The 22,840-nt window shown below is 53.8% G+C and overlaps 1 protein-coding gene across 2 annotated transcripts in view; it reads left to right on the top strand.

The window, feature by feature from the left end:
• The window catches only part of ZNF423 (zinc finger protein 423), a 329,134-nt gene that overhangs the window by 43,262 nt on the left and 263,032 nt on the right, over positions 1–22,840 (top strand). For both annotated transcript variants that reach the window (XM_067717900.1, XM_067717901.1), the window contains exon 2: positions 15,315–15,374. In XM_067717900.1, the coding sequence (XP_067574001.1) occupies positions 15,315–15,374 (60 nt within the window). The remainder of the gene's footprint in view (positions 1–15,314; positions 15,375–22,840) is intronic.

Genomic DNA, 22,840 nt, shown 5'->3' with positions numbered 1-22,840 from the left:
GTGCCCATCTGGCCTGGGTACGTTCATCTCTTTGGCAGGGCCGGGCTGGGCTTCAGGGTGATTTCCCTGTCCTTGGGGTGCTCTGGGGCCTCCAGGTCTGAAGAGGGGCCCAGGGGACCGTTGAAATGACCACTGCCCAATTCTCCATTCCAGTAAGGAAGCGCCGGCTGCATTAGCTTCTCGGAGCGCTGCCTGTTCCTCCACAACCCCCAAACCGGAGCATGTGATCAGCTGTGACTAGCACAGTGGGCAATGCTAACAGCAAGGGCGCTCTGGCAGGTCCCTGGAAAGAGCCCAGCCTTGGAGTCCGGGCTTGGCGGGACACCCGCGTGTGACCCGCAGGCTCTCCACTCCCTGGGCCTCAGCTTTCTCCTCTGTGACGTGTGACACACGGGGTTGCCCATCCTGGCCCAACACCCTCAAGAAGAAAATGTGATTCCTTCACGGTGTGAAGGTGTGTCGAATGCAGTAAACCTCCATGCGAACGCCACGGCTTTGTTTGTGGAGGGACCCTGTGGGGAGGTCTCTTAAGCTAAGACCACCACCACCACCCCTGCCCCTTGGTGGGCACCATCTATTGGGCTTTTACTGAACATCTGATGCCATGCTCTGCGTCGTCTTGTGTCATCTCATCGCCTTGCAGTACCTCTGAGGGCTTGATAGTCGCACCACCCCATTTGACCTGTGAGAAAACCGAGAAGAGCCGTAAACCACTGCTGGGTTCTACCCCAGCTCGTTAGTGGTAGAGCCAGGCCTCGGAGCCAGGGCCCGCCCGATTACCAACCCTGTGCTCTCAACGACTGGAGTTTCCCGATGGGGAGACCGCACAGGCCAAATACAGCGATGAGCTTCCTTGCAGAAGCATGAATAAGAATGGAAACCGAGGCACCTAGACCAGAGAGCTGGGTGTGGCAGGGCAGGACCGGGGGCCCTCGGGCTGAGCTCTGTGCTGTAGAGGCCCCTCAGTGGCCGTCCACAGTGGGGCGAGGAGCCTGCGAGCAAGCGGACGTGCCCCCGCTTCCAGACTACTCTGCAGGTCCCCAGGACTCCCCCTGCCCGAGGGGCCCCAGGCTGCCCTGGGCATCCGTGGGACTCTTCCCGTGTTTGTTTCCCCTGGGGTCGACGGGGGCCTTCAGGGTGCACATCCCCAGGGTCAACGAGGGGGTAAGGAAGGGGGTGGGACCCGGGCAGGGTTTGGACCTGTGGGTGCCTCTCTCAGCGAGGGATGGAGCTGCGGGTGGAAGAGAAGGGGGTGGGCTGTGGGCTGTGGGCGAATGTGAGAGGGGGCCCGAGTGAAGGGCCGGCTGGGTCCTGCCAGCGGGACGGCTGAGCCTGCCTGACGGGCAGTGGGGGAGCTCCCGTGTTTGCCCTGCTGTGAGGCCCTGGTGGCCAGTCCTGCTCCAGACTCCTGGACCTTACTGCCGGCCTTGGGAGCATGCTTCAGGGGCCATGGGCCTTGGTAGAGGCACTGAAATTAGTCCACAAGAACAGGGAGCGTGGATGGTTTTCTCTGGCTGTATGAACCCACCAAGAGGGGCCCCTTTCCCACCCAGGAGCCAGGGCGCGTGCGGAGGCAGGAGAAGTAGTCACATCTGTACGCGCAGGTGCAGGATGGAGACCTGGGGCCTCGGGAGCCTTTCTCATGGACGTTCCTTTCTTCCTGCCATCCATCCTTCTCTCACCTTCCTCAGGGTCTGGGGGTGGGGAGACCTGGCTGTGAATTTTGGTTCCACTACCCACGAGCTGCACCATGTGTCACCTGAAAGCTCTCTGAGCTTCTTGGCCTGGTTGAGAGAGCTGCTTGGGACACTGCGAGGAGCCTGGCCCTGGCAGGGCACGTGGGGCGTGTGCAACAGCTCAGCCTACCCTGAGTTGCACGGAGCAGCCGCCCGAGGGTCCGGGCCGGCCCCTGCCAGCAGTGGGCCAGATGTGCTTTTTCGGGTGGGGCGGGGGAGCTTCTCTGCGTGGGTGTCCTCGCATGATGTGTGGGCTGCTATGTTTTGATCCAAGGGAGCCAAACTGATTTTCCTGGCCCATCTCTCCTCCATCCAAAGCAGAAAGTTAAATAAACACAGCCAAGTATTATCACAGGACGGGAGGAAAATGAACTCGGTCCCCATGGGCGGCCACATCTGGCAAGTGTTGGGCCTCTCAGGACTGTGGGATGAGACAGATGTGGTTGCGGGTAGGAAGGGCTCAGTATACCCTCTACCCAGCCATGAGCCTTTTTCCAGGGCTCTGTGCCAGCCTCGGGGCCTGGGGGCTGCAGGCCGCTTGCCTTCATGCTTTGCTGCATCCTTTGCTGTCCACCTGGCCCTTTCTGGGGCCTTGCCTTTGGTGGGGCTCCCCCTGCGTCTTCCTGAGGCTGGTGTTCCCTGGCCCAGCTGGGTGCTTGCACTGGGAAGTGGCCTCAGGCTGGTGTGGCCCACGTGCTCGGGCTCTGCCTGGTGCAGGGAGTGACCGGGCACACTTGGGAAGCAGCTTCCTTGTCCAGATTTTCCGTCCCCCACTCCAGGCCGTGGTGGGCCCACGAGCTAAAAGCTGGGGGAGAGTTTGTAGTTGGCGTATCCCCTGCCACCGTCTGCTCAGCATGACCCTTAAATGAGCTTAAATGGGCTGGGTGGATTTCTGGGGTTCCACGTAGGACAACTGCAATGCGCTTTTGGGGTGGGAGGAAATGAACAGGTGTGCCCCCCCTTCATTTATTTATCAAAGTCGCCCAGCACTGCGCATGCCTGTGGTCCTCAGAATGTGACATTCTGCATTCCTGAGTCCTGTGGTGATACAGGTGGTTGATAGGTGAATGAGTTTTTTTCGTCCATACTTACATATTTATCCCACGATTAGGAAAATGTTACTTTATATATTTATTCTAATAGCTATTAGAAATTTGTTCCAAGCACACCAAATGTGTGATTTTGTGAGTAGCGCTGCCTAGAAGGAGGCTGGAAGATAAGGTATTTAAATAAAAGAAGGGGGTTGATATGAAGAAAAGCATCGGTCACACTCGGTGTGACAGGTGGTGTGACTTGGCCAAGCTCCCAGGGGAGGTCTGGGGAGGCCCTGCCGGCTCTGGGGACCAGACGGTTCAGGAGGGCGAGCCCAGGGAGACTCCTGCCCTACCCCGAGATGGTCATCCTCTCAGGAACTTTGGGCAAGTTTGGATGATGTAAGGCCTGCTTTAGGGAGATCAGCTGCCAGACGGAGGTGCTCAGGGCCCCCTGAAGGCCTCCATGTGCATTCTAACCACGGTGGGTGGGCAGCGGCGCTGAGCTGAGGGGCACATCTGCGCCAATGAAGTGTCCCCCTCCCAAATCAGACTTATTTAAAGTATTGACTCTTTAAACTGCAAAGCATTATTATTGCCCCTACCCCAGGGACATCCCTGTGGAATTACAACATGTTCGGAAACGGTCATTACAGTTCATTCCTGTGGAAGACTTGGGGCTTTTGATATGAAGAAAGAGATGGAGGCTGGTCTGTGTTTCCAGAATGTAATGAAAACACTAACACACACCCGTGCGCATGCACACATGCACGTGTACACACACACCAGTTTTCAGTAACAGACTCGGTTTCCTCTTTGCTTGTGTCTAAGATAAACCACATGTATAACAAGGTACTGACGTTTATTTATAGTATGTTAGCACAGAGGATAAGTTGTTAAGGGGTCGTAAAAAAATATTAGTCTCTACTTTATGGTGCTATTCTTTAAGTGAAAGTGGAAAAAAGGCAAGAGAGTGGGATTCTGGTCTCACCCGCTCCTTTCTTCCTGCCCTAAACAGCAAACAGAACTGGGCAGATGCCGTTCCCTTCTCCCCCGAGTGAGGGGCAGGGGCCCCAGGCCGATGTTCCCTGACCCCGTGGCCCTGGTGCCCACCTTCACGTACCCGGCGCTCAGTGGGCCTCTTCCACGCACCCCTTTGTGTGGGGTGTTATCTCGGCCCCTCCGTGCACGGCAGAGTGTGCCCTCGGCTTTGTCACCTTCCGTCAGAGTTGGACAGCTGGTGGGTGAGAACCCAGTGTTGCCATCGAAACAGGATGTGGAGCCAGACCCCGTCGTAAATTCACATTTATATGCTGCATGTTTCTGGTTAATGAGACCGTGCAGGGGCGACTGTATGAAATGAAATATATATATGAACAGGGATATTAACCTCAGGAGAGACGGGATTAAGCATGAGGGCAGCCTGGGGGGCCTGGAGCCCTCCAAGTGCTAAGGCCCAGGCAGGTGGGTCCCCAGAAAGGGAATTTTCAGGAAACATCCCAACCCTGAATGGTTTTGCTGGGAGCACAGACACAAGAGTCTTTTTTAGCGTTCTCACTAGGTTCCGGGCACTGGGCTAAGCCCTTTACATGTGTTATTTCACTTTGTCTTCAAAACAAACGGGAATTTTATTACTCCCACTTTATGGATGTGGATCCATGACTGAGAGGCCGAATCCAGGCCCTGGGGAGTGTGGGTGACTGACCTAGGCTGACACCCCCAACGTTGACCTCGCAGACTGGGCTCTGGAGGGTTGCAAAAAGAGGAGTCATTTCAACCCCACCTTCCCCATCAGCTGTGGCTTTTCTGAGGCAGCACAGGAGGCCTGGGAACCTCGGGCCGTCAGTTACCATTTGTTCAGCACAGGCTGGGAGGCGTGTTGGGTTGGTGGTAGCGTGTGAGCTTTGGGGCCACGTGAGCTTTGGCTGCAAATTTGACCTCTACTTCCCATTGCTTGTATAATTTAGCCCAGTTAAAAAAATCATTTAGGCCCTGGTTTCGCCATCTGTGAAATGGGCACCATCACCCTTTGTCAGGTCACTGGGAGGATTAAACATAAATGTGATGATGTGTGTGAAGAGCGTTAAGTGATTGTCGTTTCTAGTGTCACTGATATGTGTAGTCTTGTGCCAAGTGAGCTGGTGGTCAGGCTGACCCTGGAGAAAGAGGAGACACAGGGGGTCTCCCTAAAGGGGCCGAGAGTACAGTTGGGGGCAACACATGCTGTAGGATCATTTTTCTTTGCCAGGCACCTGAGTGTTGGGCTCAGGACCATGTGCCTTATAAACACCTTCTTATTTTATCCTCAGAGCTACCTTGCAGGATTGTTATGCACAGAGAGGTTACTTCATTAGTCAGGGTCACACAGCAAACCATGGCACATGGGGATTTGATCCTAAGGCGTCTTTCTTTGGCAATAACGCTGCTGCAAAGGAGGCTAACGTAAGTCCAGGGCCAGGGTGGTCAGGGAGAGATTCTTGGAGGAGGTGAGCCTGAGCTCTGGGCGGTGTTTCTGACCAGGAAAGAAGGGTGGTTATGTAGCTGGTGGTCAGGCTGACCCTGGAAATTTGGGCAAGAAGCTTGAAGCCCTTGCAGAATCCAAAGTAGGGCTGGGTGGGGCCTGGTGGGGTTGCCTCAGATTCCCCCGAGTTTATATCAGTATATTTCCTTGTTTAGGCAAATGCAGTTTGATTTGATTTTCCTGAACTTCATCTTTGAGCAGGAAATGTTTTATTTACATTAAAAAAGAGACCCACAGACTTTAGAAATTTTTATCCATGAATATCAGTCTTCCTAAAATAAGATTTACATGTCAGTGTAAAAGGAAATCAGAATTTTATCTGCAGTTGGAGTAGAAACTCATCCTAGCTCTAGGCTTCACTGGAGCTATGACTGTGGACAGGAAGACCCCATGTCAGAGCGCTGAGCTGTGGGCTGTGGGTGGGAGTTGGTCCCTGCTGTCCTTTCACCTTTCCTAGCTCCGACCCACTCCTTCATGCTACACGCTGGGTCCTTATTGTGTCCACTTGTTTTTGTCTCTGAGATTGGGATTCATTTAGCATCTTCCATCATACCGTAGTTTGTTCATCCATCCATTCATTCATTCACTCAGCTGTCATTATGTACCAGCCTCCAAGGGGCACAATGGTGGTAACATTTGTCACCATGGAGTTCTCGGTGTGAAGGTTGTAAGTCAAAGTCCAAGTCCGTTTTCTCATCTTTCTCATAATACCTAGCTCAGAGCTAGGTCACCTGAGGCACTCAGTGCTTATTTAAGGAGGAAAAGGCCAAATACACGGTGGCAGTATGTCTCAAAAGCCTGAAAATCGGCAAACTCTTTGTCCTAGTAATCCTGTTTTGGGGAACTAATTCTAAGAAAAATCATTGAGCAGGCTTGTGGCCGTGTTTTATGTGTGTGGATGGCTTTGCAACGTGGCTTCTCTTACAGCCGAAAACAACTAGCAGTGGCCTAGGTGTCCAGCAACAGGACATTGGTTAAATTAGTCCTGGAGCCTCCTATGATGGGACTCAGGCCACCATTAATAACATCCGTGTTGGTCCCTGTTTTTGATGTGAAAAGATGTTCATTATATATTGCTGAGATAGGAAAGCAGGTTCCAGAACTGGTTGTGTTGTTCAATTGCATGTATTGTTTCAACTTTCTATAAAGTTGTGACAATGCATTTATACAGGGAAAGTTGTGCTTTTAGTTTCCCCATTTTAACTCACTATTTCCTAGTTTTCTACATTGTACATGGAGCGTTTATTTCAGAAACTTTTATAACAAGAAAAAAGATGCTTGAGCTAGGACACAGTAAGAGAAGGGCAACGGTGAGTGAATTCTGGGACATGGGGCCTGAGCCTGAGCAGGACAAATGGGGTAGGTGGGGAGAGCCAGGAAGGCGCCCCTGCCCCACCCCAGCTTGGTGCCCGCCCCTCCGTGGCACTGCTTCTTTAGCTGGTGGTGTGCTGACTGTGCACATCTTTTCCCAGCTCCACGTTCAGCAGCGTCCTCTTCGGTAGCTTGACAGTAGCTGTGGTGGGAGTATTTCACTATAGAAAGTGGCAAACACTGCAAACCAGAGCCCTTTTCCTCCCTGGACCACTGTCTTCTTAAAGATTTACCACACACCACTGTCTCACATGGTTTTCCTTCTCTCCCCAAGGACCTGTGTGCTTGGGAGGAGACCCCAGAGGATGAATTCTCTTCTTGGGTTCCCCTGGAGCTAGCACAGAGAGGGACAAGCTTCTGTAAATTTCAATCCCTGGGGAAAGAGAGAGAGAGAGAGCGAGAGCGAGCGAGAGCGAGAGCGAGAGCGAGAGAGAGAGAGAGAGAGAGAGAGAGAGAGAGAGAGAGAGAGAGAGAAGCCTTTCATTGGCTGACCGCAGTCAGTGTGAACCGGAGCTGCTGCTTGCAGAAGTAAAACAAAGGGGTAAAGAATCCCAGTCCTGGCTCCACCTCTCCATGACCTTTGGCAAACTGCTTGGTTTCCTCATCTGTAAAAGGGGGTTAACAAAGGTACTTATCTCATAAGATTGTGTAGGCCAGTGGTTCTCAAACTCTAGCAGGCATCAGAATCACCTGGAATGCTTGTAAAAATACAGATCGCCAGGCCCCACTCCCAGAGATTCTGCATCCCTCTCAAGCTTCCAGGTGATGCTACTGTTGCAGGTCTGGGGACTACATTCAGAGAAGCACTGCTCTGGGCAATTGAAAGTGTACAAAGTGCTCCTCACAGCACTGCTGAGAGCTCAGCAACACGTAGCTGCTTATTCATGGAAGAACCATGTGGTAGGGAGCATTGTCTATGAGGACTCCAGGGCTTGGGAGCTAGAGTATTGGAGTTCAGGACTTTTGTTACCTTGTCTGCCCCCCTGGGTGAGCTGTTTCTCTTCTCTGGGACTTTTCTTTCCCCTTCTGTGAAATGGGTGAGTAAAGCCTTGACTTTCAGGTAGCAGCTGAGGAAATACCTGTAAGCGCCCTCTGGTGCTGGGTGTTTGTGGCTTTGAGCTAAAGCTACACTTGGAAACATCGCTCTGGCCTTGTGAGCCCATGGGCCGACTTTTGGACAAATGTTTGGGCTCCCGGGGCTTTATTGCCTCATCAGAAATGTGGGGATTTGAGGCCTCCCTTAGGCGGCGGCGGGGAGGATTCAATGGGAGCCTGTAGGTGGGATGCTCGGCGTGACGCCTGGGGCCACTGGGGCTCAGGGAAGGTTGCTCTTCTGGGGGAGAGTCCTGGCTCTGGCCTAGATCTACTCCAGTTGGACACACCCCAAGAGTAGTGTAAGGTGTGTGGGTGTGAATGTGTGTGGTATGTGTGTGCCGTGAAGAGGTGTTTGAACGGGAGGGAAGCTATGGACCAGGACAGAGAAGGCCAATAGATTTTTAACCCAGCTTGTTGAGCCTTTTGAAGCTGCATCTGTGCCTCGTGACAAGGAGTGCCTTGACTCATCAGCAGTGCCTGCCACGGGTGCAGGACAGGGGAGCTGGGGCAGCTGTGCCACTTGTGTTCTATCCCCGGTCTAGTGAAAAACCCATTTTACGAGGACATAAAGAAAACTTGAAATGTTTCACATTTATTACCCTATGTTTTCCATCATCACCATCATTATCATCACCCTCATTTTCATTTTATTAGGGAAGGGTGGGGGAAAGGAATCAAATTTCTGCAGGGTTCCCCAAAATATAGATTCTGCTGACCTTGTAGCTTCTGTTCCTTCTGCAGATATCTCCCAGTTCTCCTTTGGGGTGTGTGGGGTGCAGACGGGGGGACCCGGGAGGGAGAGGGAGATGAGCTGGCACAGAAGCCGAGCCCTTGGCTGTGATCTCCAGATGGTCCCACACTTAGGGACACCTTCCCTGCACCGTGGCGGGGACGAGAAGGCGGTGATGCCGAAAGATCCATGGCCCTCACTGAGCCCTTCCTGCGGGGGGTGGGGGTAGGGGTGGATCTCGGTGGGAAACTTGATCTCACTGTTCGAGCCCTCCCTCTTTACCTGCAGAGTGAAACCTGGCCAGCCACCGCAGGGGGTGAAGGGGCAGCTTAAGTTATCGCAGTAACGCTAATATTGGCCGCGTGTTCGCCTTGAGCCACGTGCTTCAGGAATACCGCTGCATTTAGTCTTCTCGACATTCCTGTGATGTGGGTACTAGTGTTACCCCCATTTTACACAGGAGGCAACCAAAGGTCAGAGCGGGTCAAGCATCCTGCCCCAGATCTGACGGCCTGTAAGTGGCAGAGCTAGGGATGGTCCTGGGGAGCCCTATTTCAGGGCCCACTCCCTGAATCCCTTCATTCTATAGCTTCTCTCCAGATACCCTCATCCCATTCATCTGTCCTGCTGGATGAGCTCCGTGGATGACTTCTGGAAATGTCACTTTCCTGGTGAGGATGGAAAAACTTCTATTCTGGAGTTCTTGGACTACTCCTAGAGCCCTGTGTGCTCCCTGTGTTGTAGATAAGCAAGGCAAGGAGAGAAAGGGAAGCCAGTGGCCGAGTGAGATCTAGGCTTCCTACCCCTCTGCCCGAGATAGGCCAGGGGAACAATTTATGAAAAATTTTCAGTAACCTTTCATGTTTTCATAGGTGCTGGTTCTAAAGTATGCATTTAAGGGGAAAGTTAAATATTACCAAAATTGCTGTAAAAATATATTACAAAGCAGCCGACTTGTGGACCCACCCACTATCTCTTAGTAAGTCTAGGTAACAGTTTTTCCTCCAACTTTGGGACATACCGCCATTGTGTGTGTGTGTGTGTGTGTGTGTGTGTGTGTGTGTGTGTGGTGTGTGTGTTTAAAAGCACTAGATTTGATGGCAGAAGGCTTCTGGTTAGGAGCGATGTTGTCCAAAAATAGATTGCTTTAAATCCTAGACCCATCTTCCTGGTGGTGAGGTGCTCAGGTGACAGGGGTGTGGACAGATTGATGGGAGGGTACATAGAGTCTCAGCCCTTCTCGCACCCTGGCTCTGGGCAGGTGCGCATGGAGGAGAATGGCAGGTGGTCTTACCTGCATCATTTAAAGTGTTAGTTTCCTCTCTTTTCAGCAGATGGCCGGGGAATCGTGGAGTTAAATTAATGGGTTTGTGATGTGACCCTGTCTCGAGGTCTTGATTCCTCTGAGGGTCTGAGCTTGGTGTGAGGGGGCTGGCGTTGAGGGGCTTGGGTAGTTTTAGCTTTGGCTGCAGAGGACCTGTACTCTTCCATGCCATGACTCTCCCAACCCCATCCACTGCCTGTCCCTCATCCCCACCAGAGAGGAGCCTTGAAAGTGTGGGCCCACTGGTTGAGTTTGCCCCCGACCCTGGTCATTTTGCCCTGAAGCCTGATGCCAGAGATGGTCATGGGCTATGCTTTATAGACATCTGTGTGGATTAGAAAAAAGGCCAGCTGTGCCTTTGTGCAAAAACAATGGGTACCCCTTCCTCTGGACATTCATAGCCTTGTACCAGAACAGATAGACTGTGGGCTAAATTTCAACCCTCTCTCACCACCTCTGCTGGGCCTCTTTTGCAGTGCACAACCTGCACATACGTACACAATAGTCTTTCCTGCTTTACACTTTTTCGTTCCTTGAGTTTGCTTAGTACTAAGTCAGGAGTGATGCTCCGTTTCACGCTTGACAATGAGTCTGGGCTCTCCATGTGTCCTTTACTCTCCTGGGCCCTGGCCTGGTGTGGGTGAGAGCGTTTCCCCAAGGCGGAGCCAGGGAGAGCAGCCATGTGCCCCTTGCCAGGCTCACCACCTCTGCTGGGGCAGGGATGCCTCTAGGGAGCCTCTGTCAGGCCAGGGTAGGTGCAACCCTTCCCTAAGGGTAAGGTGATCCCTGGGACAAAAACCAGCAAAGCATGGAGTGGTCCCTTCAGACCCTGGGACCACCAGCCAGAGGTGGGGCCAGCTGAGAAGACTCCTCAAATAAAGCCCTTTTTGGAGGGGCAGATTCTAGATCTTTTTGATGAGAACTATGGATCCTTTCCCCAGAGAAGGGCCTCGCTGCACACATGCCCAGAGGCTCACATCCAGGAGCAGGGCCTTCGCAGATCCTTGAAGACAGGCTGAGCAGCTGGCCTGCTGTGGATTTCGCGGTAGGGAAGGGGGCTTTTGGGGCCCTGCCGCCCTGCTGGAGGCCCCCTCTGATCCTCGGACCGACGCCTGCCTCTGCTTGTCTCTCTCGTTCACCTCCTGACACCGTCTGCCTTAGCACCTGTGCTTGAGCTTTCCTGCCTCGAGCCTACACCTTGCCTGTCAACCCAGATCCTGCCTGACTTTGACCAACCTCCATGTGCGGCCCCAGTCCTACCCTGGTTCTAGGGCCCCGTTTCCAGCCTCCCACCTCAGCCCCTTGCCTCCCCTTTCTTTTCCCTTCCGCAGCTCCATCTCCTCTGCATTTTCAAGGTAATGGGGAGCCCCGAGGAGAGGATACTCCTCCCCAGGCCAGGAGCAAGTGGCACTGGGGAGGTGGCTTATACAGGTGCTCACCTAGCACCACCTGCCCCTGCTGGAGGGTCTGTAAGTCCAGAGGCCCAGCACACAGGCTTTGGATCTCACTGGCATCTCATTGATGGTGGCAAGGTCATCCTGGTGCATAGACGGGCAAGCTGTGGGTACTCCCAGAGTAAGGGGGTTGTGGTCGCTTATGAGCCCACTGCTGAGTTGGGCAGACAGCATCTGGTGGGGCTCACAGGTGTATACACCCATGGGGCAGTCAGCCATCACAACATGTGATCCCAGAGTAGAGAGAGAACACAGAGTTCTGATCTGTCTGATGCCCTGAGAGAGCCTCAGAATCTTTCCTAACACACCCCAGGAACCATGGTGAATACGCTTTGTGCACTCTTCCATGGGAACATAGGCCCTGCACCTCCATTCCTTTCATACACACTTTGTCACGTATCCCCTCGTTTGCTGCTGCACCCCTACCCTGTGTGTTCACACTCACTCTGTGCCCCTTCCCCATGTGTATACACTTGTCCCCACGCGCCCTCCCTTTGTGTACATACTGGCCTTGTGCACCCACCCTGTGCTTACAATGCCCATCATTCACAGGAGTGGATCTCCCTGTGCTCCCCTTGAGGCTGGGCACGGCGGGGGTGTGTACTTTGGCCTCAGTGGTGCCAAGTGTCTTATAAATTAAAAAGTTAGACGTGGAGTCTGGGGGAGTCCCCAGAAAGCCCCTAGCTCCCTGGCTGCCTGGGCAGCCCCTTAGGGTGTTGTCCATATTGGCCATTGTGCTGATCAAGTTTTCTCTGAGATGCTCACCCCTCGGTGTTCATCGTGCCCCTGCAGCAGAATTCCGCTTTGGGGACGGCTCCGGCCCCCCAGCAAGTGCCTGGCTCCAGCTGTAGGGGAGGCCTTCCTTGCTCTCTGCCTGCTGCCCTTGCCAGTTATCTTATTGTTGAAGAGGCCAGCCTGGACAGAAGAGGCCGCCTGGAGGGGAGGAGAGCCTTTTCACGTTCAGGGTCGGGTAGCACAGGGCCTCGTGATGGTTATGGTGGGCGGTTGGGCGTCACTCTTTCTCATCAGGAGTGTTTATACCTTCAAAAAACATAATGTGGGCCAGGGGATGGGATGTCAGTGGGGTGAATGTCAGCAGTTGTAAGAAAGTGCATTCGTGCCCATGTCACTAGGCGAGTTGGCCCTCGCTGTGAGGGATGTGGTTCTGGGGATGCTGGTGTGTGATGCGGCCGTTTGCCTGTAATCATGTCTGTCACTTTGGAATTCCCCAGCCGGCGGCGTCGGGTCGCCCTCTTCCTCTTCCCACCTCTGCAGTCTTATCGTCCCAGGAAACAGAGCCTTGAATGCTCCCAAGAGCTCCGGAATAGCAGATGTTTTCTCATTCTCCTTCCCATAATGGCTGAAGCCAAATCTTAGGGAGGGAAGGATTTGGCATCCTAGGGACATCCTCCGGTTCAACGACTTGGAAGGTCACGCTTCCCAACCAGAGAACTGAGTGGACCCAAGTGTGGGGACTTTTGCCCTGATACCTGGAGTACGTCGAGGGCAAAGGGAGAACTAGGGTTGTGCATCATGTCTTGGTCCTAGGTACCCACACAGATCTTGTTGACAGTGTCCCATGAAATGGTAGCATGATGACCTTACAAATTGGCAGCAACCTCTCAACAGAAGCAATATATATATTACATTTTAAAGTAAGTAAACGATGACATGGGAAGGAAACTGATTTCAGGTGTGGCCCTGAAAGCTGCTAACGACTACTCCTTTCATGCACGGCCTGCTTCCGATCGCTTTAGGCGTTACCCGCCTGTGTTTCGGAGGCTGTCTGGCTGGAATCAGCTTGGGGAGTAAATCAGTTTTGCCTGCCTCGAGGTCTCGATTCGTAGTTACGAAGCTGCATATTTGAAAGCCCCACCCCAGCTGTAACGAGCTGAGTCAAACAATAGCTTTGGTCCCAACCCAGATCGTCTCTGCATTTCATTGTCTTAATGCCGAGTTTCTACTCTCAGAATGCAAACTTGGGAAAGAGAGGGCCCTTGGTTAGCATTCCTTGGCCTCTGCTCAGTGACGTGGATGTGCCCTCTTGGGCGAGCTGTTTCTGAGGGTTGAAAGAAAACATGTTCTCTGAGGCTCTATGGGGGGGCTGGTGTAAGATCACGGGTGGACAATAAAGAGGGTAAGAGTCACGCAGAGCAGGACTTGTTAATTCCGAGAGCTGTTCCAGCCCTGGCACCAAACCCACCTGGGTGCTTGAGCCACTGTTCCAGTGGATGACAGCCGTCATCCCACTGAATCTTCCCAATAACGCTGTGGCTGAGGTACCATTTTTACCTCCGTGTTTGAGATGGGAGAACTGAAGCCTAGAGGTTAAACAGTTTGCTCGAGGTCATATAATTAGAGGCAGAATCGGGGTTTGAAGCCGGTGTCTGACCACAAGCCAACCTGCTTTTTCCTCTCCCAGCTCAGCCACCCGGCATGCTGTGTACCTGCCTTCTGAGGGGCAGGTTGGGGTTGCTGCTTTCCAGTCTTGAGTTGCTAGGATTCTGGACAGCATCCTCTGTATCTCAGGTGGACACAGGAGCAGGCTTCGAGACGGACAGTCCTGGGTTCCAGCCCCAGCGTTGTGTGGACTCTTTCTAGCTGTAGGACCTCCGGCACGTCACATCACCTCTCCAAGTGTGTTGATGGGGATTAAACACACAGAGCAGTGCCTGGCTCACAGTGTGTGCCCATGTAGAGACAGCGACATCGCAAAGAGAACAGGGTGGTACGTGGTGGCTTCAGCCTGCACATGTGTAGAACTCCAGAGCCCATTAAATCTGAAAAATACTGTGTATGCACATTTTTGCCTTAAACAAAGTTCCATTTTACAAAGTCCATAACCCAGCTTTAATATTATTACATGCCTAGACTGGGATTAATTCCAGGACAAGAGCTTTAGTATGCTGTATAGAATTTCTCCCGTGTTCTCCTAGTGCATGGCCTCCACGGCCACCAGCCTGGTCTCACACACCGGGCCGCAAGGTAGTGGGGACACCTCACCCCTCCCCAGCTTCATTCTGTGGCCTCTGGGGTGGAGTGGAGAAGTGAGTTGCTTTCTTTCTTTCTTTTCTTTTCTTTTTTTTTTAAAATAAATTTATTTACTTATTTGGCTGCATTATGTCTTCGTTGCCGTGTGCGGGCTTTCTCTAGTTGCGGTGAGCGGGGGCTACTCTTCATTGCGGTGCACCGGCTTCTCATTGTGGTGGCTTTTCTTGTTGTGTAGCACGGGCTCTAGGCGCACGGGCTTCAGTAGTTGTGGCACGCGGGATCTAGAGCACAGGCTCAGTAGTTGTGGCGCACGGGATTAGTTGTTCCGCGGCATGGGGGATCTTCCCGGACCAGGGCTCTCGAACCCTTGTCTCCTGCACCGGCAGGTGGATTCTTAACCACTGCACCACCAGGGAAGTCCGGTGAGTTGCTTTCTGATGTCACTGGCCCAGGACTGCTGACCACGGAAGAGTCGACCCCAGCATGTCCTGAGGTCTGTCTGTGGGTCAGCTCTCAGTGTAGAGGATAGCACACCATGCTTTGCCAACCTCTGAGAGTCACTTGTTTGTTTCTTGGAATAATCGAGAAAGCCTTCACATCTCAGTGGTGGTCTAAGGGCTCTTGGTAGGAGGTCAGTGTCTGGAGGACCAGGAGGAGGACTGAGTCTTCACTCTACTCCTGTGAGTGTCAAATGGCTTTATCTCAAGTGGATACTCTGATTATAGATAGTAATGGCCTGTCGCACTGCGTAGAGAAAGATTCTTATGCTGTGTCTTGTTTGAGGCAGTGCTGTGATCGATCTGTGATGTCTGCCAGGGGCACAAGGATGGGGGAACCATACAGATACAGCACTTATTTGCTGTTTATGTTTTGTTCTGATTATTTTACATCTCTGTGAAACCAACAAAGGCCTCTTTTGTAGGCTTGACCCCTTTGCCCCCTGATCGTGGGTATTATAGGGACCGCCACAAATGATCCTTCCTCCTTGCCCTGTGCCCCACCCCAGTGACCTGTTTGCACAGATTTCAAACTCACAGGCCCATCTCTGTTCTCTCTTTTAGTTGAAGAGGGGGAGGCCTCGGACTTCTCGCTTCCCTGGGATTCCTCCGTGACAGCATCAGGTAAATGCCCAGGGGCTGGTGGGAGAGTTGGTGGGGGTCCCGGGGGGCAGGCTCAGGAACTCAGAAAGCCACCCAGCTGGTTATGGAACATATTCTTCCTGTCATATTCCTATCTCCAGTCCAGATTACCCCATGCAACACGATTTTTATATCAGTTCCATATGGTCAATACAATCTATTACATACAGAGACTACTATGCCTTTATTCCCCTGGGGACGGTGTTTCCATCTTGTGGGCACATTCAGATGGGCCACCGCACCCCGGCTACACAGGCTTTTGAAGCTCCCTGCCATGGGCATCGCTGCACATTCATTCCAACCTAACTGCATAAAAGCCCCTTTAATAGGACATTTAAACTCCAATCAAAATCAGAATTCCTGTATTTGCCTTCCGGGAAGGGGCTGCATTGCACTCTCGGGCGTGCAGACCCGAGCCCAGGCCTCCAGGAGTTGGTAACAAGGGGAGGTCAGACCTGTGGGGTGCCTGGCCATTGTGGGGTGATGGGGGTGACTTGGTAGTCAGGGGACTTGGGTTTTGCAGCTCAGTTCTGCCCTAGCTAAGTTCCTTCCTGTGCCTCAGTTTCTCCAGCTATAAAACGAGGTGATGAATGAGGTTTTTCTCACTGTAAAGTTCTGTAATTGGGAGCTGCCTGTGGAGCTGGGGATGGGAACTGGCTTGGGGTCCTTGGGAGCTCCTGAGCGGAGGGCACGGTGCTCCTGTTGGCTCTGCATCCAGCGAGCACCTTCCTTGACAGCAGGGCTCTGGCTTCCTGTCTGGCAGGCGCCAGGCTCTCCTGCCTTGTCTCCTGTCCCAGGATCCTGACCACCTGGCTCCGGCTCCACAGGGGAGAATCTTGGGCCTGAGAAGACCTACGAGGGAGTCATTTAGTCCCACCGCCTTCTCTTTTAGGTGTGGAAACTGAGGCAAGGAGGGAGGTATGATCTGGGTCAGTAGTTCCAAGAACGAGGTGTTAGGGAACAGGCATATGAACATTTAACACTTGAATGGTTACATGCTGAATTTGTGATTTTATGGCCATGTGTGATTTAAGATGATGCGGAAGTCATTTAAGTGAGAAAATTAAGTTGACAAAGTTTTAAGTAACAGTATGTAATGCTCGGAGTCAGCAAAAATCATGAAGGTGGCTCCCAGATGAGTGAAATTTGGGAAATGCTGGTATAGACTGGGCAGAAGGGGAGTGGGTGCCAACACGCGAGCCCAGGTTCCCGGACTCCTAGTCCAGTGCTCTTTGCAGCAGGATCTGTGCTGACTGGAGAGTCTGAAGGGTCCTGGCTGGGTCCTGGCTGACCCAGGCTTGGGCACTGTTGTGTCTGCAGGTGCCTGGCCCTTGGTGACAGGGGCTCCCTCCAGGGCAGGGGCTTTGTCTGAAGGCAGAATGGGGAGGTGCTCAAATTCTTGGGAGGAGAGTCCAGAGTTAGGACAGGACTTGGGGTCCACACGGGGTAGGATAGGGGAAGGGGCCGTGTGGTCCCTGCCCTGTGGCCTTCTGTGTGGGAGAGATGCACTCCCCATGGCTGGAGGAAACACGGTGAGGTTATAAAGCTCGGCATCTCATCCAGGCGCACTGACAGACTTGGGGGTCCACGTGCTCAGGCACGCAGCCAGCTCTGAAGAGGGTCCCCACTCTGCTCCGAGCCCCCGCACCAGGAAAGCACCCAGCCTGGTCGTGTCCCTATAAAGTCTTCCCTCCCAGCTGTTTTCCCAGTGGTGTCGGTGGCGATAGGACAGTCAAGGACAGCCGCGGGGTGCCAGGAGGGCGCTGGCAGTGTTGCGGTGGATGGAGAGGCCGGTGCAGGGAGCGTCAGGCGCCTGGGCTGCATCCCTAGGGCCGGCCTGCAGAAGGCAGGGCAGTGCCAAGGGGCTGCATGGGGGCCTGCGTTCTGCAGTGCTCTGAGGCCACAGCGGAATGGCCAGCCCTCGGGCCTCTGGGGCGCTCGGGAGTGGCGAAGGTTGTGGGACTTGCCCGTTTCCAGCCAAGAGCTGAGCACGCCCCACGCGCGTGTGCGGGAAGAGGTGCACCGCTCCTTGTGAGTCCCTCCGGCCCTCAGGGACTCCCTGGTGCCAGTCAGCTTTGGATTGTCTGCTCGGAGATGGGGAAAGGGAGGGCAAAGCATCCCGGGCACGGGGTAGTCCACAGCCGGGCAATGGATTGTTTTGTTTTCTTTGGCCCGTTTCTGAAGATTTTTTTACAGTGCATTCATGTGATGAATTTTCCTTCCCAGTTCTGTTGGGCTTGGGCTATTAAAGTCAGCTTGTACTCCCTGAGCACGGGACTTGTGAGATGGAGCAAATCCCGGGTGGCAGGATGAGGTCGGTTTGGGAGGCAGCCCTGGAGCCGGGCATGGATGTTTAGTGAACACTTACTTGGTGTGTGCCAGGGCATGGAGCAAAAGCTTTACCTCCAGTATCTCACTGGGCCATCATGACAACCCTATGAGGTGGGTGCTATCTCCAGCAGCAGCTCCAGAATCTCTCCGTGGGCTGGTTGGGGGCCGCCATCTGGTAGAGGACAGGGCCAAAGGCCTGGCCGAAGCTGCTTTAGTATAATGCTTTTCATTAAGCTGAGAAAATGTCACTTGGCTGCATCAGAAAATGGGGGCAGGTGCCAAAGAAGATGATGGGGGAGCAAAGCCTCCCGAGCCACCCTTGGCGCTGTTGCTGAGAATTGCTGTCCTCACTTGGCGGATAAGGGGAGGAGGCTTGGAGCTGTGTAGTAGCGGATCCACAGTCCCCAGCCAGGATGCTGTGGAGAAGGGACTCGAACCTAAGTCCTCCTGCAGCCAGAGACTGGGGTTTAGCCTCTGCACCGCCTGACACTGGCTAGGAGACAGCTGAGCAGAGACCTGAAGGCATCGTGGGGGCTTTGGGAAGGTCCCTGGCGTCACAGGACCCAAGGTGGCCATGGAGGATCTTTTAGCTCATCAGCCCAGAGGAAGGCAGGGTGAGGTGAAGAGGGTGGGCAGAGAGCATCTTACTGGGAGTGCAGAGCTTTGAGTACCAGGCAGCTCCTCTTTGTGGGGACCCAGCCTGCCTGGGGTGCAAACTTCCCCTTGCCTGCTTTTCCTGGCTCCGGGAATGTGATGGAGAACTCCAATAAAGAAGCAGAATGCACAGTGGCATCTGCTCCCCGTGGGGACCCTGTGGCCACTGCCCCCAGCAACAACCTGGCCTGCTTTGTCTGTGCCCTTGAGTCGGGGCCCTGACAGTCATGGGGAGCCCGGCTTGGCAGGGAGGGGAGTGAAGTGATCGGCTCATAGCAGTTCTCCCGCCTGGCCAGGGGGTCACGGGAGGAGGGAGCGCACTCTTGCCTCTCTGCTGGCAGACATGGGGCTGCTGATAGTGGAACCGGGGGAAGAAGCACTGCATTCAGAGCCGAGGGACGGGAGTGCCTAGCAGGTATGGGATTTTAAATCATTCCCTTTGCGTCCTGTCTTTTCTTATCCATAAAAAGGAGGATGAAGGGACAGTATCTTATAAAGAGACAATTTAAGTGAGAGAATTTTTTTAACATCTTTATTGGAGTATAATTGCTTTACAGTGTTGTGTTCATTTCTGCTGTATAACAAAGTGAATCAGCTATATGTATACATACATCCCCTTATGCCCTCCCTCTTGCGTCTCCCTCCCCCCCACCCTGCCTATCCCACCCCTCTATGTGGTCACAAAGCACCGAGCTGATCTCCCTGTGCTATGCGGCTGCTTCCTACTAGCTACCTATTTTATAAGTGAGAGAAATTCTTAACCTGTTTTGAGCCACAGATGCCTTTGAGCATCCAAGGGAAGGAAGCGTGTGGATTCTCTTCACAGATGCACAGAGCATTTTGCATGTGATTTGGGGGGAGGCGTCACAGATTACTCCCAAGCTCTTCCTCTTGCCGGGCCATGGGTTCAAACTCCTTAGAAGCGTGAGGGTCCTTTGTGAAAGCCCCACAGGGGTCCCGAGCTCAAAGGCCCATCGGAGGTGGGCTGGTAGCACAGGTGAGCGGGCAGGTTTGGGGGGCACTGTGAATTGCGACCCAGGCCCTGCTATGGGGGCAGCCGTCCCTCAGTGCTATAGCTGATTGTGACAGGGCACCTGGCCCCAGAATCACCAAATCATCTGAGTTTTGGTTTTGTTTTTTTTTTTGGCGGTACGCGGGCCTCTCACTGTTGTGGCCTCTCCCGTTGCGGAGCACAGGCTCCGGACACGCAGGCTCAGTGGCCATGGCTCACGGGCCCAGCCGCTCCGCGGCATGTGGGATCTTCCCGGACCGGGGCACGAACCCGTGTCCCCTGCATCGGCAGGCGGACTCTCAACCACTGCGCCACCAGGGAAGCCCAACAACTCGTATCTTTTTAAAGCAGCTTTATTGAGATATAGTATGAGGGTTCCAATTTTTCCACATCTTCACTAATATGTGTAATTTATCTTTTTTTGGGGGGAATTCTAGACTTCCTAGATGTGGAATGGTATCTCATTTTGGGCAGTTCATATATCTGAAAAACATTGTTCAGGTCAAAGAGTGTCCTTCTGCCAGCTGGTTTCAGCCTGGCCACCGTTAGAAGGTTGCCCAGTGTGTCTTTACCAAGGTTCCACTTTCCAAGTTTAACTTTCCAGGCCTATCTGCTTCCTGTCACCTGCCCCCAGCCCAGCTCAGTGGGGAGGCCCTTCCTCCCTTCAGTGCTTCCTCTCTTTTCCCTCAATCCCTTTTGCAATGAGGTGTCTGAGTGGCAGGCACCAGGATGATCGGAAACTAACCGTGTGGGGTTTCAGGGAACCAACCCAACACACTGAGCTTTGCCTCCCTTCCCCTGGTCACCAGGTTTGAGCTGGGAGATGAAGGGTCTAATCACAGTCTCACTGGAGCCTCCCACCTCCCTGGGCCAGGTTTCGGGACAGGTTGGGCTTCCTTCCACCATGGCTGCTCTGCACCAAGCTGGGGATGCAGTGCCAGAAGGGCCTGGGGGTGGTCTGGAGGCGGAAGACAGTTAATTTGTGGACAAATACTCATTGTCAATGCCGGGGCAGGTTAGCCAGGTTTATTTCTGGCGTGGTGAAACACACACACTTGTGGTTGGAGAGGAACACTCAATATAATCAACTGTTTGTGATGGCCCAGCAGCCTGAGACCTTATTGGTGTGATCGGAGTTTCAGGCCTTCCTGCCACGTTACAGGTCTCATTGTTCTGGTTAATGAAACCAACATTCCCATTTCTGAGCCACTTCTAGGAGCCAGTCCTCCTTCTCAGTGCTTTTCACATATAGAAAGTGAGGCACAGAGACGCTAATGACCTGCTTCAAGGTCACACAGCCAGGAAGTGGCAGAGCTGGGATTTGAACCCAGGCAGCTCAGGCATGAATGTAGCATCTAAACTGTAAATGGCAGATCTGCCTATGAGAATGTTGTTTCAGGCTCTTCATTTCAGGGGATCTAGAGGCTTGGGGAGGAGGGTCAGCTCAGTGCCCAGGTCCCTCCTGGGTCAGGTGGAAGAGTCTAACTAGGGCCAGGCCTCCTGGTTTGCTGCCTGGAAGGAGAGGAGGTGCCTGTTTTGAAGGCCTTGTGCACAGTTCCCCAATTCAAAGGCCAGGTCTGGAAAACACTGGGTCAGGCTCTCTTTAGAGACTCCCACCAGCCTGACCCCAGCCCACCTCCCCCTGGGCCTCTGCTCATGACCGTCCTTGGGTGTGGGGCATGTGTGCGCTTTGCGGGGTCAGGGGGAGGCTGTGTTAGGGCTGCAGGCTCTGAGACCTGCTCAGCAGGGAGATTAGAGTGGCATCTGGGCGTCTGGTGCCTGGGGGGCCTCTTGGGGGAGGGATGCTGGAAGCCTTTCCTTTTCCTTTTCCTTTTAATCGGACTCTGGGTAAGCTGCGGGGTAGCGGGAGTGGTCAGTGCGCCCACCACGGACAAAGGTGGCAGCCTTCTCACCTCCTGCAGCCCTTTACATCCACGTTGTGACCAGTGGGGTGGACGGAAATGTCTGGAAGACTGGGCCTTTCACCGCAGGGAGTTGAGGCCCCTCGGTGCAGCCCAGCCTGCACTTCTGAACCTTCTCAGAGCTGCCTCCCCACCCCACTTGTGTTTTCCTAGAGCATGTATTTATTATTTCAACTACTTCACAGAGACTCCACCCACTACCTTGTGCTTCTGCACACTCGCTGTTTACATTTCTCTTGGCCCCTTTGCCAGCTCCATCCGTGTCTAAAAACCCTTCTCTCTAGATGAAGTGCAGGGTGAATGCACCGGCGGGGTCCATATAGCCCCCATGAGCCCCGAGCTTCCTGGAACCCCTGGATCCACATATCCTCCCCTTCTTAGCAGCTACATGGGGGTCTCTGGGTGGATGGGCATTCATTTTCTGAACTGCCCCTCCCTGCTGGACACTTGGACTGCGTTCAGTTTTGGAATCATAAACAATGCTCTGACCAATGTCTTTGTGTAGGTGGTCTTTTCCCCTTTGGAGTTTTTCTTAGGGGCTCCCAGGACCTTTAAACATTTTCTTCAATCCTCAAATCAAGGCTGGAGAGACTGTCTCCCTCTCTCCCCTCCTCTCCCCTGGGGTCCCTCACCCTGAATTCTTTCCTGAGTGACCGTCTTAACCTGGCTCATCAGCGAGGGTGTCCCAACCCCTTTCCCCACGATCCCGGGGCCAGCGACGGAAGCTGCCGGCTGCCCCTCGGCTTGGCCGGCGCTATCCACCTCCTGTGCTCGAGCCCCCAGCCCAGTCATTTCCTCGACAGGACCAGGGGACATTGTAAAGGAGTAGAAATGTCCTGAATAGAAGTAGAATTTCTTTGCATTTTAAAGACTTAAGAAATGCGTTTTTATATGGGGCCAGCTGGGGAGTTTCTCATTAGCTCGGCTGGGGTGTCTGTGGGGAGTTGAGCTGACTGGAGCCAGGCAGGCTGGGTAGGAAGATGCGGTGGCCCCGAGCTCACCGGGGGGAGCGCGGCAGGCATGCGCTGGCTGGGCTGCACCGTGGACCCCTGGCCAGGCTGGCCGGGCTGTGCCTTTGTTCGAGCTGCTTCCCCCAGCACAGGAGGCCTCAGAAACCTTCAGGTGGTGACTGGAGCTGAGAGGTGGCCATTCTGTTACCATGGTGAGCAGTCCACGAGGTAGGGCGTCTGTGCCCTGTGTGCACACGGAGGCATGCACTTGTGTGTGTGTGTGTGTGTGTGTGTGTGTGTGTGTGAGTGTGCCCAGGTGCCTCGGCCCTGACTCAAACCCCTGGGGGCTCTGGGGCCTCTGCACCCCTCTGTGCGGCATCCTGGGCCCCTGGGGCTGCCTTGGACCAGTTCTCCGACGGGGATGTGGCGTTTCCTGCCCACCCTTTCCTCTGGCTCTGGACCAGCCAGGGGCCCCTGCTGGGCTGCACTGTACATCGCTTCCTCTGTGCCGTGTCTGCCGTGCACATGTGCATGTGCACGTGTGTGCTGGTACCCAGGGTACGGGTGAGGGAGTGTGTG

The sequence above is a fragment of the Pseudorca crassidens genome, chromosome 20, assembly GCF_039906515.1.
Source record: "Pseudorca crassidens isolate mPseCra1 chromosome 20, mPseCra1.hap1, whole genome shotgun sequence".
Taxonomy (NCBI): Eukaryota; Metazoa; Chordata; class Mammalia; order Artiodactyla; family Delphinidae; genus Pseudorca; species Pseudorca crassidens.
This window is presented reverse-complemented; position numbering and strand designations above follow the sequence as displayed.